This window comes from Dysidea avara, chromosome 3 (genome assembly GCF_963678975.1).
Source record: "Dysidea avara chromosome 3, odDysAvar1.4, whole genome shotgun sequence".
Classification (NCBI taxonomy): Eukaryota; Metazoa; Porifera; class Demospongiae; order Dictyoceratida; family Dysideidae; genus Dysidea; species Dysidea avara.
The window spans coordinates 23,302,218-23,316,985 of record NC_089274.1 but is presented as its reverse complement, the minus strand read 5'-3'; the positions used below and the strand labels follow the sequence as shown (position 1 = coordinate 23,316,985).

The 14,768-nt window shown below is 38.6% G+C and overlaps 3 protein-coding genes across 3 annotated transcripts; 2 read left to right on the top strand and 1 right to left on the bottom strand.

Moving 5' to 3' along the window:
- Positions 1-294: 294 nt before the first annotated feature.
- LOC136250326 (UPF0193 protein EVG1 homolog) lies at positions 295-2,447 on the top strand. Its single transcript, XM_066042518.1, has 6 exons — positions 295-454; positions 515-577; positions 631-819; positions 1,367-1,504; positions 2,136-2,236; positions 2,290-2,447. The coding sequence occupies exons 1-6, from the start codon at positions 364-366 to the stop codon at positions 2,353-2,355; spliced, it is 648 nt and encodes a 215-aa protein (XP_065898590.1). The 5' UTR covers positions 295-363; the 3' UTR covers positions 2,356-2,447.
- Positions 2,448-2,450: 3 nt separating this feature from the next.
- On the top strand, positions 2,451-7,388 carry LOC136250322 (uncharacterized). The gene is made up of 13 exons (XM_066042514.1): positions 2,451-2,490; positions 2,543-2,605; positions 2,694-3,941; positions 4,224-4,382; positions 4,582-4,661; positions 4,807-4,863; positions 5,109-5,234; positions 5,596-5,727; positions 5,775-5,874; positions 6,207-6,245; positions 6,568-6,722; positions 6,987-7,108; positions 7,178-7,388. Exons 1-13 carry the CDS (start codon positions 2,470-2,472, stop codon positions 7,291-7,293), a joined length of 2,418 nt encoding a protein of 805 aa, XP_065898586.1. The 5' UTR covers positions 2,451-2,469; the 3' UTR covers positions 7,294-7,388.
- On the bottom strand, positions 7,374-14,762 carry LOC136250330 (protein BUD31 homolog). The gene is made up of 5 exons (XM_066042521.1): positions 14,602-14,762; positions 14,478-14,535; positions 12,837-12,901; positions 12,719-12,783; positions 7,374-7,691 (listed from the first exon to the last, which is right to left on the bottom strand). The coding sequence occupies exons 1-5, from the start codon at positions 14,693-14,695 to the stop codon at positions 7,539-7,541; spliced, it is 435 nt and encodes a 144-aa protein (XP_065898593.1). The 5' UTR covers positions 14,696-14,762; the 3' UTR covers positions 7,374-7,538.
- Between the last annotated feature and the right edge of the window lie 6 nt (positions 14,763-14,768).

Below are 14,768 nucleotides of genomic sequence, written 5' to 3'. Positions count from 1 at the left end.
GGCAGATCTTTGCACTAGCATTATACACGTCGTGAAATGCAGGCGGATTTGCATAGAACCAACAATTGTTTCTACTGAATGTTCTATTAGAGTAGTTAGGTGACCGCTGTGCAAGCTCATGGCGCCGCCCGCCAAGTTTTTGTGAAGGGATGAAAATCAAGACCAGTTACTCTGTAACTTTTGCATAGAGGGCATCCTGTCCTGAAAAGGTGAGGGGGCACTGTTTTTGATGAACACATCTCGTGACCCACAACAGACGATCATCCAATACAAATTTGAGCGGCTTTCGGAAAAAATTTCAATACACATCTGTCAACCGCGTTACTATGATAAACAAAGCAACAAGATAAGATCTCGGATAAGATGTCGCGTGGCATGCGTGGTGTTGTACCAGGGGGAATAATGTCCCTACCAAAAGTGTCCTACAGCAAGGAGACACAGGAAATGTTAAAACGTAAGTTTCACGCTACTAGTAGACTACAGTACATGCACTGTTAAATATGCGTCAACTTAGTAATGATGGCCGAATCGAAGCTAACAAATTTTCAGCAAAGAAAGTTACAACAGACACTCAAAGGTGACCTCTTTGTCTTGTAAATATGTGAAAATTATTTGCACCGTTTTATTTAGATGGTGCAAGTCTTCCATTAAGATGTAACCCTACTAGTTCCAGTGAAGGGGGTAGGCCTAAGGAGTCTAAGAAGCGCCACGCGCATGCTAAACAGTCTAGATCAGGATTGAGGAGTAAAGAGACTATTGAAACACTACAGCAGTCACAACAGAGCAATAGTGATGGAGTTTACACTCCAACCAGAAACGGTATGGGTCACCGAATACGTTGTATGTACACTACTGCAGCAAGAGTAAATGTAATCAGATTTTGCCTTAATGTCACATTTTACAACTCACCCTGAGACTGAAACTAGACAGACTCCTGACCCCTTGTAATTATATTGTACATGTAATTGTATCAAAATGAGGCATTTCAACTACTGATCTTGATTAGAATCATTAGTACCACTCTGTGAAATATTTTAACAGGTGCACCAGTGCTTTAATGGTGACACAGCAAAGTATAGATTTCTATGCATTTCACATGTAACATTAAGACTGATTTTCCACAAATGATAGATATATGCTACAGATACCTCTATAACTGACATGGTTTGCTGTATCAATAAGACTTTATGCATCAATACAGCATCCTTGCTATAATTTGACACAATTTCATGTCAATGCTAAGACATTTTGACTTGACATCCATGATGTATGTAATATGAGCATCGAATAATTTTTAGCATGTGTGGAAAGTGTATTGTCTTGTCTTTTACATAGACATTAATTTATATGTGTGTTTGTTCCATAGGGTACAATTCAGATGCAGAAAAGACTAGACTACAAAACAGGATGGCATTTGGACAAGATAGTGTGCCAATGGTAGCACCCACTAGGCCAACTCCTCTAGTGGCTGAGGATGAGGAGAATGTCGATCGGTTTGAAGAAGGTAATAAGTCACTTCACCCCTGTCCCCACAGTGATAGAAATAGCAGTCATGAAATAACCATCATCAGCCATCAGTTGTTTTCTGACCATTTTCCAGCATTTACTCAACCATAATTATCTTGAACCAATTAATTATTAGGGAAATCACTGATGACACAGTACAGATCTTTTGACCAATTTCTCCAGCACTCCCTGTGTATCCCAGATGGTAGCCTTATGACCAGGTTTTATAGCCAAACGTGCTGAGCATCTGTAGCTGAATGAAGATCCATGTTATCAAAACCATTTGTTGCTACTATTACTCTTCACTAAAACTAGCCAACCTTTTAGCAACACACAATTGAAGGACCTATACTGACTCTTACAGCACACTGTGATTTTGACTTAATCAGTTGATGACTGTGTCTTTAAATTCTTATTGCTGCAACTGGCAGCTTCTAATGCATTAGTTCTGGTTGGAGCCACTTGAGTGACCCAAAATTTAGTATTTACTCAAAGAACTGAACATGTGTCTCCAATAGTTTTGTGATAGAAAAACTTATATATGTTCACTATGTGTCTGCCTAAATTTTGAAATAATATAGCAGTGTGAAGTGTTATAGTTGTTACTCTTGTGCATTGTAATTTTCCAGTGTTAAAGGAAATAGATGAAAGAAGGGAATTTTTGAGTGAAATGGAGGCAATAGGAAAGGGGAAGGAATATAGGAGTAAAATTCAGACAGAAATATCACAGGTAAATGATGACAACCTAAATGAACGCTGTTTAACTTATTATAATGTCCGCAGAAAATTAAAGAGTTGAAAGACATTGACAAAGAAAGATGCTTAGAAACACTACAAATTGACACATAATGCATTCAGGTTGTAAAAACCATTAATTTTAGTCACCGCGAAATTTTAACACGCGTAATTATATGTGGAACTATTAAAACCCACAATCGGTGTATTTTAAATGTACGCGGGAAAATGAGCGCGACATTAGATGAAGTGAGTTTGATTTTATGCTTTATTTCGCTATGCATCACTCTTGTTGGCCTAGATCATCGCAAAGAAGAAGCGAAAAGAACTGGAAGCTGCCAAAATTGCAGAAAAGCTTGCCAAGGTATAAAACATCGTTATTGCATGGATCCTTCTCAGCTGGTTGAGCAGCTGTGGTCTTGGTTTGCTGATTATAATTGCCTTTTTTCTAGGCCAAGAAATACAAAGAGTTAAAAAGACAACAGCAAAGTTCTGTGTCATCTTCAAACAGTTCTCTCAAACCTTTGTCCACCTCTCCAGCAATAGCTGCTACTGCATCACCTGCTAACCAGGTCCTAGCTGATGGTAAAGAGAATCAACAGGTATGTCAAGCTGAAGTGTCAGGTACAGCAGTGGATATCGAAGAGTCACCTTCAGTGTCAAAGCGATTAAGGAAGTCACGCATCAAGCCAGACTCCCTTAGCCAGGCTGGTAATCTTGTTAGAGACAGTTGTGATCCACACACTCCAATATGGGTGCCAGGATTGTCATATCCTGCTCAATACTGCATCAGACAGACCCGCAGCTTGAGTCAAAAGCTGCAGATGGACGATGTTGACTGTATTGATCTAGATGACTGCATGTTTGGCAGTCAAAGAGTAACTACACCTAAAGTGAAACGAGAGGATAGTGGATCAGAAAATGGCGTCACATCAACTGAAGTTAGTTCTAAGCCACTAAGGAGGAAGTCTGGTAGGAGAGGCAAGAGAAGGAAACAACGACCAAAACAAACAAGCCAGATCATGTCCAACAGTACAGGACTGACTGATAGTAATAATAGTGATGAGATATTATCAGGAGACTGTACAGAACAGCCTGTTGTTCCATTGGAGGATGTATCATTGTGTATGGTGCAGTCACCGACAGATGACAAACTAGTGTTCATGTCACAACAATCCTTAGGGGGTAACAATGACCTGGTTTTGTCACAACAAAAGAACATTGATAATGTGTTTGTACCCTCTACACAACAACTCCCTGGGGGTAACAATGACATGACATCACCATTGACACAGGACCCCACAGAGGACAACAAAGCAACACCCTTTGTACAGCAACCCCTTGTAGGTAATAATGACAGGACAAGACATGGTGATGACATGACATTACCAGTGGCACAACCCCTAGAGGATGACAATAGCATGTCAGTTGATAATTTAATACAAGAACTTACTGGACAACCGTCAACAGATTATGAAAAGGACCTGACCTTATATGGAATAACAGAGTCAATGTTGATGTCACCGGACATGCAGGATGATAGAAACATAGCAGTGGGTGTGGCTGAGCCACAGGAAGCCACTGGGGGTGTGGATGGTTACTGCAGATTTTGGTGTGAACAAACTGACAACCTCAACAATACAGTAGTGGTTTCCAGGAAGGATACATCATCCAGTATTCAGTGTTGTTCTGTATTAAAGGTATGTCCCAATTTTTAGTAGGGTAAACAATTGTGTTAGTACCATAAACTATTTAAAGAAAAAAAATGCTATGAAGTAAAAATATCCTGGCAACAACCATCAAATTGTTAATAGTGAAGACTCATCAAAAGATCATAATAAGAACAATATATTTTGACTCCACAATTCTCATCTCTGAAAAAGGCAGGCTTTATTCTTAGTTTCATGGTGTTTGTTATGGGGTGGCATCGTTTTTTATACAGTTAATTTCGTATCTTTCATCATTGTACTCCGTGTTTACAGCACAGTGTTGATGGTAGAATGGTGCAATTAGAGAGGCTATCCAACATCACATCCAGTACTACTGGTAGTGTGTACCTTACTGTTCTGTTGAGAGGTCATGTTGTTGTGTGGCTGTATCAGTCTGAGTGGTTCCCTCTGTGTCATTGGGCAGTAGAAGAGGTACGTGTCACATGCAGTATGCAACAACATTGCACACACACACACACACACACACACACACACACACACACACACACACACACACACACACACACACACACACACACACACACACACACACACACACACACACACACACACACACACACACACATGCACTACACAAGAACTATTATGACCAGTTCACTTTCTTTCACAGTTGGATGTGACATTTTTCTCTGTTCTCCCATTGGCTGGAGGTGTGGCAGTTTGCACCATAGCAGCATCAGGAGCATGGAGGTGACTTGTAATTTTGTGGGTTTTTTTTGCATTTTAAGCTAGTAGCAATGTGAAATGCTCTAATAAAACATTCACCATGTAAGTATGCTAAGAATGCACAACCATTCCTGTCAATATGGCATTGTATCCACACCTATTCCAACAGAATATCATTCATTCAAGAAGACAGTACTACAAACACTGAAGCCGTTATTACTCACTGGTAAGTGTGGTGTGTAAAATTCTGAAGGTGTGAAATACAGTGGAATCTCTCAAAATGGATCATAAATATTGGCACCTTGATAATTCTTGTTTGTATTAGTGTACACACCTGAAATCAGGACACCTCACTAATAACGGACACTTACTGACTAACCATAATACAGATTCCACTGCTGAAATTTTTAATGCCTTTTTGCATACAATCATATAGTGTACTATTACACGTGCTTGCTTTGTTTCACGTAGCATCTGCAGCAGCTCTTGTGCTGCTAGTGGTGTGGTGTGCTCCTGGACTAATCCTTATAGTGTGTGGATAGCTGCTTCATGTAAGAGTGAGATTGTGCTGTGGATGGTTGAAAATTTCTCTGACAAGTTAGTGCCTGCCAGCAATGTATTGTGAGATCATCCTACAAGGACACTTTGTAGCCTTGAGCTTCTAGTCTATGCTGTGTGGTCTAGACTCTGTTAAGGAGTTTGTTTCATTGTCCACACTTGATCCCGGACACCTTGGGACCAAGTGTCTTTATTACCATGGTCTCCTGATTTTCCAAGTCAGTTTATGTACTACAAGGCTATTTACTGTACTACCTTATATAGATACTGTTTACATTCTGTTAACATACAGTTTAATGGAGAAAAAAAGCCCATTCCTTTCCATTAATGGTACTTAACCATGTCCTACAATACAATGGGGACACAAATGCAGACAACAGTACTGTTTGTTTTGTTGCAGGTTTCATGAGCATGGCACCCTGCCACTTAATGGTGAGGAAGTGTGTTCCCTGTGTGGCATGGAGAACTGTTGCACAACTACCCAGCAGGGGGCGTGGTTAGCTACAGCTACGCCCACCACCATACTGATATAGTGAGTGTACACACTGCCAACCCTCAATGTTACAATATCATTTGTAGTGACGTAAACAGTAGACATTTGCTGCAGCAAGTATCACTAGTCTGCTCCAACAGCAAGGATCCACTGTTCCCCAAGTGCTTACGTGCTATAAGAGAAGATGTAAGAGAACTGTGATGGTACCTGTCTACAGCAGTGAAACCTGTTTATATATCATGGTCACCATAGGGCCAAAATTTGTTATTCGAGTTACGATACACAGTAGGACCTCTAATATCCAAACACCTGTAGGCCATGTCATGTTCACATAGGTGAATTAGCTTTGATAAATTATTTAATTTATGCATGACATTTGGAGTTCCATTCAACTACTGTAATAGAACATACACTTACTGTTACAAAATACAGTCACTTCTATCATGATGCCCCACTGTATTATCTCAATGGCAGGTCTCATTCTGTATAATATACTAGTTGTGTGTTATTTTCTACAGCAATACACCTTCATTGTGTTGGGGTACAAGCGTCAAAAGGTAGGCACTTTTCTATGTTGAATACAGTACAAGTAGAACCACTCTATTCTGGATAACTTGGACCATCCTTGAGTGCCAATTTTTAATGAAGTGTCCGGTCTAAATGTGTGTACACTATACAAGTGGAACCATAAACAAGTGTCCCTGATTATTAGGTGTCCTTATGATGAGAGAGGTGTCCTGGTTTCAGGAGTCTAAATGCATACAATTGTCCGATATCAAGACCATTTAGGTTATACCCTTGATTACATATAAATTTTGCTCTTGTTTGATAGAGGTTTCATTTTACCAATGACCTGATCATGATCATTTCATATTACAGGCCAACACAACTAGTTACAGTGAGGTCGGCTGGTTGGTAGCTGTTGACAACAGTAATGACACAAGGAGATCACATGGGATAACTGACCCTACCCAGTCACCACAATATTCCAAACTGTTGAGAGAATACAAGTTACCTCCTGAGTTTAACAGTAGGTCAGTAATGTGTGTACATTGGAACATTTTATCTACACGTGTGTTTGGATAAGTGATATAAAACACAACTAAAAGAATGTGTCTAAATGGAACAAGCAACTACTCTAATAGAGCAATCATTTAGTCAGGTCCCACTGTGTGTGTGTGTGTGTGTGTGTGCGTGCATACAAACCCTCACAGCCACTGTTAACTTTTATGTGGACTTTTTAGATGCAAGACATTGGTATTGTCAATATTTAAATTTTGTTCGATTATTGTATGCAGTGACGATTTTCACTACTTGAGCTCATCATGTGATCAGCTTGTGGTGGCCACAGCCACACCCCCGAGTGTCTGCAGCTGGGACCAGCTAACTGGTACAATCAATACTACTTGGAACCTTACTGGTGAGTAGCTGTTATAACAATATTGTGAAATATTATAAACCAGTATCACCACTGTCATGTTCTATTCAGATTTCAACACTAAAGACACTAGTAACCTCCTTATACAGAGCAACTCCACCACACTGGTGGTGGGTGATTGTGAAGCTGTGGGCCAGTTGTACATTTATAGGATAGATGATCAATGATGAACAAATCAAACACCTCACACTCCTACATAAAATAGTGTATCTATTTTCAACAGCAAATTGTACATTTTATATATACATTAATTCAAATCTGATTTTTAAGTGTAAAACTGATAATATTTACAATGTATTTATATAATTACACACAAATACAATGTATTACAAACATGAAAAGTAAGAAAGCAACAAAGTTATAAACAATGTGAGATGGTAAATAGTATGAGAGTTGGTATGAGGTTAGTCATCTATCCTGAACAGCCTCTACATCCACAGTGTACACACTCTACGATCTTTCCTTCTTCTAGTTTACTCTTAGGCACTCTACACACACATGATGTGCCAAAGTTGGTGTCCCTAGGTTGGATACAGCGTAGACAGCACAGGTTCTCATATCCTTGCTGTAAAGTGAATAGACACACATGATTGAGCTGGTAAACAAAAACTACAATGGAACCTCTTGGAACAAGATTTTTAGTATGATAACGAGTTTTCTTTTATGTAGCTAGACCTGTTTTGGACAACAAAAACTCCCTTATTTTGGAGACTAATTCTTAATTTTGGGGTTTGCCAAAAGAGGTACTGTGATTTATCATCATACAGTAGTACTGTATATATTAGGGATCACGGAGTTATACACTTTTCTCACAAAAAAATATTGACCAGAAAACCAGCCTCACAATATTTTTATGGTGCCTTGGCAGTATTGGTTAGGTATAACCAAACCCAAAAGTCCCCTCAGTATGACTCAAAGTGCTTCCATTAGCATTGTGTTGCTACGATTTTTTATTCAGTGTTATTTTCTACAGTGCTCACTTATTATCCGAACACTTGGCTATCCAAACAGTAGAAATGACTGCTCTATTAGAGTATTTTGTCTAAGGTGTATGTTCTATTAGAGTATTTTAAGAGGGCTCTGTGTGAATGGGCCTTGATTATTCAAACTTTTGATTATCTGAACATGTCTTGGTCCCAAGGGGGTCAAGGGAGCACTGTACTAACTGGCTGCCTGGTGCCTTCAAACAAGCATAACTCGATAACAGCTAGTGCTATTTTTCACTGCTTGACATTACTTCAGCCTGATGGCATACTGCAGTACACACAATGGATTTTTTCATTTGTTTTCCTTCTTTTTGCTGACAGCATGTTTTGATTGTGATGGCTTCCCAATGTTTGTAACAGGGATCTTCTGTAATGACTAGAGCTGGGCGATATACCGGGATTGTTAGTAATCTGTGATATTTAAGTCTAGTAATGACTGGATTGATTCCAGAGGTGCTTCTCTATTTGTATCACTGTCATTCATATCCCTGTGTAACAGGTAATATAGCTGAAAATGAAGCGTAATGACTTCAGTAATCGATATGTTCAGATAGTTTGGTGTCATTCTTTTCAGGGGTGGCGGAGAAGGGAGGGCAAGGGGGGCTGTAGCCCCTGTGAAAAAAACTTATGGGGCTTAGCCCCCCTAAAATTATCTATATCATATTTAGGGGGGCTAAGCTCCCAAAAAATTTTTCACAGGGGCTGCTGCAGCCCCCCTTCTCCACCGCCCCTGAAAAGAATGACACCAAACTGTCTGAACATACCAATTACTGAAGTCATTACACTTCATTTTCAGCTATGTTACCTGTTACACAATGATATGATACAAATAGAGAAGCACCTCTGGGGGTAACTAGTTACTTTGTAACTAAGTTACATAACTAGTTACTTAATAAAAAGTAACTAGTAATATAACTAGTTACTTGCTTTGTAACTAGTAACTAGTTACAACTGTCTGAAAAGTAACTAAGTTACAATAGTAACTAGTTACAATAGTTACATTGTAACTATAGGTTATTATGCTTTAAAAGCAAGAGCACTTCAATTTTTGTGATACAGCCACATTAAGTAAACACTTTCTGTGTACTTTTCTTCATGAGTATACAGACATAACAGTTGAAACTGAGCTGAAACGGCTACAGAATTGTTATTTTCAGAAAGTGTGCATATAATTATTATTATATAGTTCTCTTCTCCCTTGCTCTGGGCAAAATAATCATGTTACAAAAGTTAATAAACAAGCGTAACTTATTTATGAAAGTAACTAATAACTAGATACTTAGTTACATTTTAAAAAGTAACTATAACTGTAACTGAGTTACATGGGATAAAAGTAACTAGTAACTAGTTACTTTTCTGAAGTAATTACTCCAACTCTGGCTGTGATGGAGAGCCTAGCTCAACAGCATCAATAATTCAAGATACTCTAATAGAGCAGTCAAGATCAAGATACTCTAATAGAGCAGTCACAGTATTCTTAGAGGAGCAGTGTAGCAAGCTACATATGTAGTTATAATTAAGGAGATATAGTTGGTGGAGGGAAACTATTGCCAGCAGACAGTGACCTTTTTTTTTTGGTCTTCGACAGCTAGGCCATGGCATCTAGAAGACCCCCGCCCCCCTTGAGGTGGCGCTGAACTGATTAAGGGCAGCCGTACAAAATTAATTGGATAGCATTTTGTGGTAATGCACGAACAAACGTGGAACCCATAGACCACAGCGAAGCATCTCAGTGCACTAACAAAACCAACTCTTTCAGACCGCCCAGCGTTATACAGAGCGCACACTGACTAGCCACACAGTCTCCTTTCTCGCTAAATAACTTCAAAATTATGTACCACAGACCATCAAAATTTGGTATAGGAAGTGGCTTATCGCTAGGTTGCTCAATGGCCAAGTTATTTTTAAAATCAGCTACAGTTATGTAGGTGTAAAATGAAGGTGTGTTATTTCACGAAACTTTGTATGCTAAACTAAAGCATCACAGGCTATCACAACAGCCTTTTAGGCGTAGATTAAGTTGTGCACTAGCAAAGTTTTGGGCCACCCTAATAGCTCATTGAACGTGTGGGTTTAAACAAATTGTTTTGTGCAGCTGGACTTAATCGGTTCAGCACCACCTTAAATAAATATGTCTCCTCCATCCTTGATTCTTTTGATATGATCCGCATGGGTTCACTAGTCATAATAATGTTCAAAAAGTGAACAAACATATAAGGAGAACTTAGGAATTTTTAGTGCAACTAGGGATCATACAAATAATTAGAAAATGGTATGCATAATATACTTTGATCTTTGGAGGATAATGAGGTCTTTAAAATCCGCTAAGAGACCTGCTGGCAGGTTCTTAAAAAGGTTAGAGACCTGCTAGCAGAAAGATCTCAACCATCACAAATCTCACTTTCCATCATGGATTTGCAATGCTCCCTCCAATCATATTCAGGCTGATAGCCTGCAGTGGGTGACCAGTCACCCAGGCCAACATGTGGTTATCCACTCTATTCATTTTATAGGTGTTCCTAAAACAATTCGATTATAGAATCTAATGTTGTACGTTCGTTCGTTACAATGAATGGAGAAGTCCAGAAATATCACAGAAAATTCTGTTTAGTGCCTATCTGTTTCTAGAGTGTTTTAAGGTTTCGTCTTCTATTGAACAATGGATGGACTTTACTAAAGACCTAAATGGATAAGCTTCCTTGTAGAAATGTTATTTTGTGCTACATGTAATGTGGATGGGGTCTACATTCGACACCGTGCCGGCTGTTCTTTGTACTACTGTGGCGCCACTGAAGGCACTTGTGACAACTCGTTTCCATCGTATAAATCCACCCAAGCTGCTTCTTTAACACATGTGTTCTTTACACTGCTGTGAGCACTGGCTACCACTAACCCGGGTCGACCTTATTGATCACTGCCATTTCCCAGCTGTGTCAGATCTAAGTTAAGGCTTGTGAACTTGTGAAAGGAAGCAGTGCGAGCTTCAATTTTTTCAGCACTGCGACAAAAGCACGTTCAGTCTTCCGCAATTATTTTAACAGTGTGTGACGATTTCAGAACAACATATAACCAATGACTCTACCTATATGCCCATATAAAACGCATACAAATCCACGAAGATCCTCATGCTAGGTCTCTAACCTACACAAAGTAGGAAAACAAGGGAGGTCACCTACACTTGAAGACATACTAGTGGACATTTAATCCCTAATTCAGTCATGGGTATAGACTGAACTAGGGATTAGTATATCTGCAGGTGTACGCAACCTTCCTCGTTCCATTTCTATGATCCATACTCAAACTTAAAATTCCTAATTATTCCATAGCTTACAAAAATGACATTGACAATAAATTAGGTACACATGCACAAACAACACATGAACACTAGGAATTTCAAGTTCAACTATGGATCAGAGAAAAAAACAACAGAAAGTAGTGAACAAGAAAGGTCGTCTACACCTACAGATATACTAGTGGATATTCCTATACTCATGACAGAATTAGGAATTAAAATGTCCACTAGTATATCAAGTGTAGGCAACCATATTTTTTGTTTCACTACTTCAATTAAACTTAATTTTTCCTTGTACTTGTAGATGAAACTACCACAAGTAAAATGTTAATCAAAAACACAATGATACTACCTAACACTGGTGACCATGCACCTTGAAAAATTAGACATTTATTTAGTAACTATACCATGGGATAATAGCCCCAGTAGCTCCACTTCGTATCATACAGTACAGTAGTACCGTATACATGCTTTCCCAAATATCATCCAAAACCCAGCCTTACCTTTCTTTCACGACAGTCTGGCAATATTGGTTAAGCATAATTGAACCACCTCAAACACTTCCAAGAAGTTTCTATGGAATTTTAGAAAAGAATTTTAACTGAATTTTCTGCTAATTGATTTCCTGGTTAACAAAAAAAGTAGAATTGTAGGGGGATGTGGACAGAAAGCAAGAACAGGAATGCCATATACAAGTTGTAGTTTACAGTACAATGCTTCTTTGCAGCATTGTTGGATTATTTCGCAGAAATGATCAAAACACTCTAATAGAGCATTCACATGCATTAAAGCACTTGTGAGAGTAATACAGCACATGTGTTGTGTAGTCCCTAGACCACACCCATGCTTGGGCTTTGTTTTCTATACCAACCTCAAAACAATGCTTCAAGTAATAATCAATACTCTAATTGAACCATCATTTCCAAATTTGGATAACAAGGGTACGGATACACAACGGTTGAGGATCTACTGCGCTAGAAAGATTATAACTTAACGAGGATCTAACAGATAAAGTTGGGCCCACATGAGCCACACAGCACATCAAATTATTGGACTCGGTTATGAGGCACTGGTAACAAGTTCAACAGAAACCTAGTCACTGTTTACCAAACTCATTTAGCATGTACATAGGTAATTTTAGATTTAGCAAACTCCACTCCACAGCACATAACTTGATCTCAGGAATTTTGACAAGACGCTGCCTGGAATTGTTTGTTATACTTAAAATCACATACATTATGCATAGCCCTAAAAATATGAGTATGTAAATGTAGTGCATGTATTGGGTGTCAACACTAAAACGTGTATTACTACCTTTTTCCACTTGGCAATAAGGTTTCTGTCTGCAAATCCTTCATTGAGACAAAATTCTAATAGTTCTGGAACAACAAATACACAATACAAACAGTTATCAACTATATGTGCTGTTTACCTCGGCTGATTGCCTTTCTTCTGTAGAATAAATCATAAACATATCGTGACTTTTGGTGATGTATTCTAAATGGACAACAAGACGGACAGCTTTACAACTACAAACAATAGCTGGACAACAAGACAGAATGACATACACACTCTTAAGATCACAGACTCTATTCTATTACAGTATCTTGCAAAACATGATAAGTTGTAGTTGCTCAATTTATAACAAAGCAAATCCTGCACCTTTTATGCTAGAATATGATTTCCACCCTGTTGTCTAAGTTTTACTAGCACAGCACTAATTATGATGACGATTGGCACAAGTAGGTCTTATAAGTGTACTACCCTGTTAATCTGTATTGAAATGGCTATAATATTGCTACAATGAAATATAGTGGAGAAGTTACAATGGTATTTTATGGCAGAGTGTATATTTGATTACTTTTGTAATACTCTAATAGAGCGCATATTTTTTTGAGGATTTTAATAGAACACACATAGAATGTTCTAGAACAATCTAGGTTTTCCATTGGTAGATCTATCCACACAAAAACAGCCAAACTGTGAAAAATGGTGTGGCCTAAAAAAGCCTGGGTGAAAAAAGTAGTGAAATTAAATCTAGATATTCCATTGGTAGATCTAGGTGAACAACCATGAAAGCAGCGAGTCAGTGGTTAAGGATTTGGGTGCTCAGTATGGAAGTCCTTGGTTCAAACGCTGGTAAAGTTTTTTTTGTGCAGCTTTTTACCCCACGGTGACTGTTATTAGATTATTTCGACCCCGCAATGTACATTTGTTTGGTTTTTGCCTTATAACTCTAAAGCTGTCGATGTGATTTCTTTTAAACCACGAAGGTTTGAGCCATGATGGTTAACCTACACTCATACCAATTTTTAAGTTATTCCCATAAGTGGTTTACCCTGTAAGCGTGACAAGTCGGCCTTTTAAATACAAACAATCGTCCATAGCTCTAGATGACTATTTATCCAATTTGTACCAAACTTTGTACATGATTGTGCCACAATACATTCTTATTACAGTGTACCAAACTTCAAGAAAACCGATTGTAAAGTGTGTGGAAAGAATAATCTAAGCTCGCCAAGCCCCCTAAACCAAGGAAAAAAGAAATTAAGCCGAATTTTGAATGCACGGTTGTGTTTGGCAATCTTGCTCAAATTTGTGTGGGGTGTTGAAGGTGGAGGGCATTTACAGTATTAAAATGATAATTGAGAAGGGAGCATGGAGCTATGTATGCAAGAGAATCGTGTTTTGTTTCTTCCTGTAAATATACTCACAATGCGGCGCGACAGGTTTCTTGGCTACACAACACTACCATGTGTCTTGATGACTATTAATATAACACCCTGTATGCTCCAAATACAATGCATTACCACAGATGATCTTGGAAAAATAATTTCTTTCCACCCAGGGAAAAGTGGCATGGCTGTGCAAGACTAGTATGATCCTTTCCTGAAGCAAGTAGCTATGGGCAACCACACCTCCCTGAACACCCTGTAATTCCCACTACACCAGATGTTTCATTCCCTACCGTCAAAAACATAACTGAGTGACACTTCAGAAGAAAATTACACAGGATGTACATTCTACGATAGTGCATAGATACTGTTATTGATATAAACACTAAAGTACTCACTTAAATATCGGCCAGAGACTTTCTACTTTTCGTTTACCTTCATGTGACTCTGTCTCGGCTGCGTAAGCAAACACAACAGTGAGCATGATTTAGAAAAAAAACTATTTTCGCTATAAACACATACCTTCTCTCATCTTCTGATTCAATTCTTCAAGAGTAGGTTCTATTAGCTCCCATCCTTCGGGCGGTTTCTTCTTGCTACGCCGTACTTTTGGCATGACAAAGCTATATGACTAACGAATGCTCGAAATAAAATTAATTAATAATCGACAATCGTTAAAAAGTGTTTAA

What these genes read in the sequence shown, in the direction of transcription:
- LOC136250326 (XM_066042518.1), top strand. Translation starts at nt 364, where the DNA reads ATGTCGCGTGGCATGCGTGGTGTTGTACCAGGGGGAATAATGTCCCTA. An exon ending in GTTACAACAGACACTCAAAG is followed by an intron (nt 578 to 630) that starts GTGACCTCTTTG and finishes CGTTTTATTTAG; the next exon opens with ATGGTGCAAGTCTTCCATTA. An exon ending in TGTCGATCGGTTTGAAGAAG is followed by an intron (nt 1,505 to 2,135) that starts GTAATAAGTCAC and finishes GTAATTTTCCAG; the next exon opens with TGTTAAAGGAAATAGATGAA.
- LOC136250322 (XM_066042514.1), top strand. Translation starts at nt 2,470, where the DNA reads ATGAGCGCGACATTAGATGAA. An exon ending in AGTGTTGTTCTGTATTAAAG is followed by an intron (nt 3,942 to 4,223) that starts GTATGTCCCAAT and finishes CCGTGTTTACAG; the next exon opens with CACAGTGTTGATGGTAGAAT. An exon ending in GCAGCATCAGGAGCATGGAG is followed by an intron (nt 4,662 to 4,806) that starts GTGACTTGTAAT and finishes CTATTCCAACAG; the next exon opens with AATATCATTCATTCAAGAAG.
- LOC136250330 (XM_066042521.1), bottom strand. Translation starts at nt 14,695, where the DNA reads ATGCCAAAAGTACGGCGTAGCAAGAAGAAACCGCCCGAAGGATGGGAG. An exon ending in GAATCAGAAGATGAGAGAAG is followed by an intron (nt 14,536 to 14,601) that starts GTATGTGTTTAT and finishes TTGCTTACGCAG; the next exon opens with CCGAGACAGAGTCACATGAA. An exon ending in AAGAAAGGCAATCAGCCGAG is followed by an intron (nt 12,784 to 12,836) that starts GTAAACAGCACA and finishes TTGTTGTTCCAG; the next exon opens with AACTATTAGAATTTTGTCTC.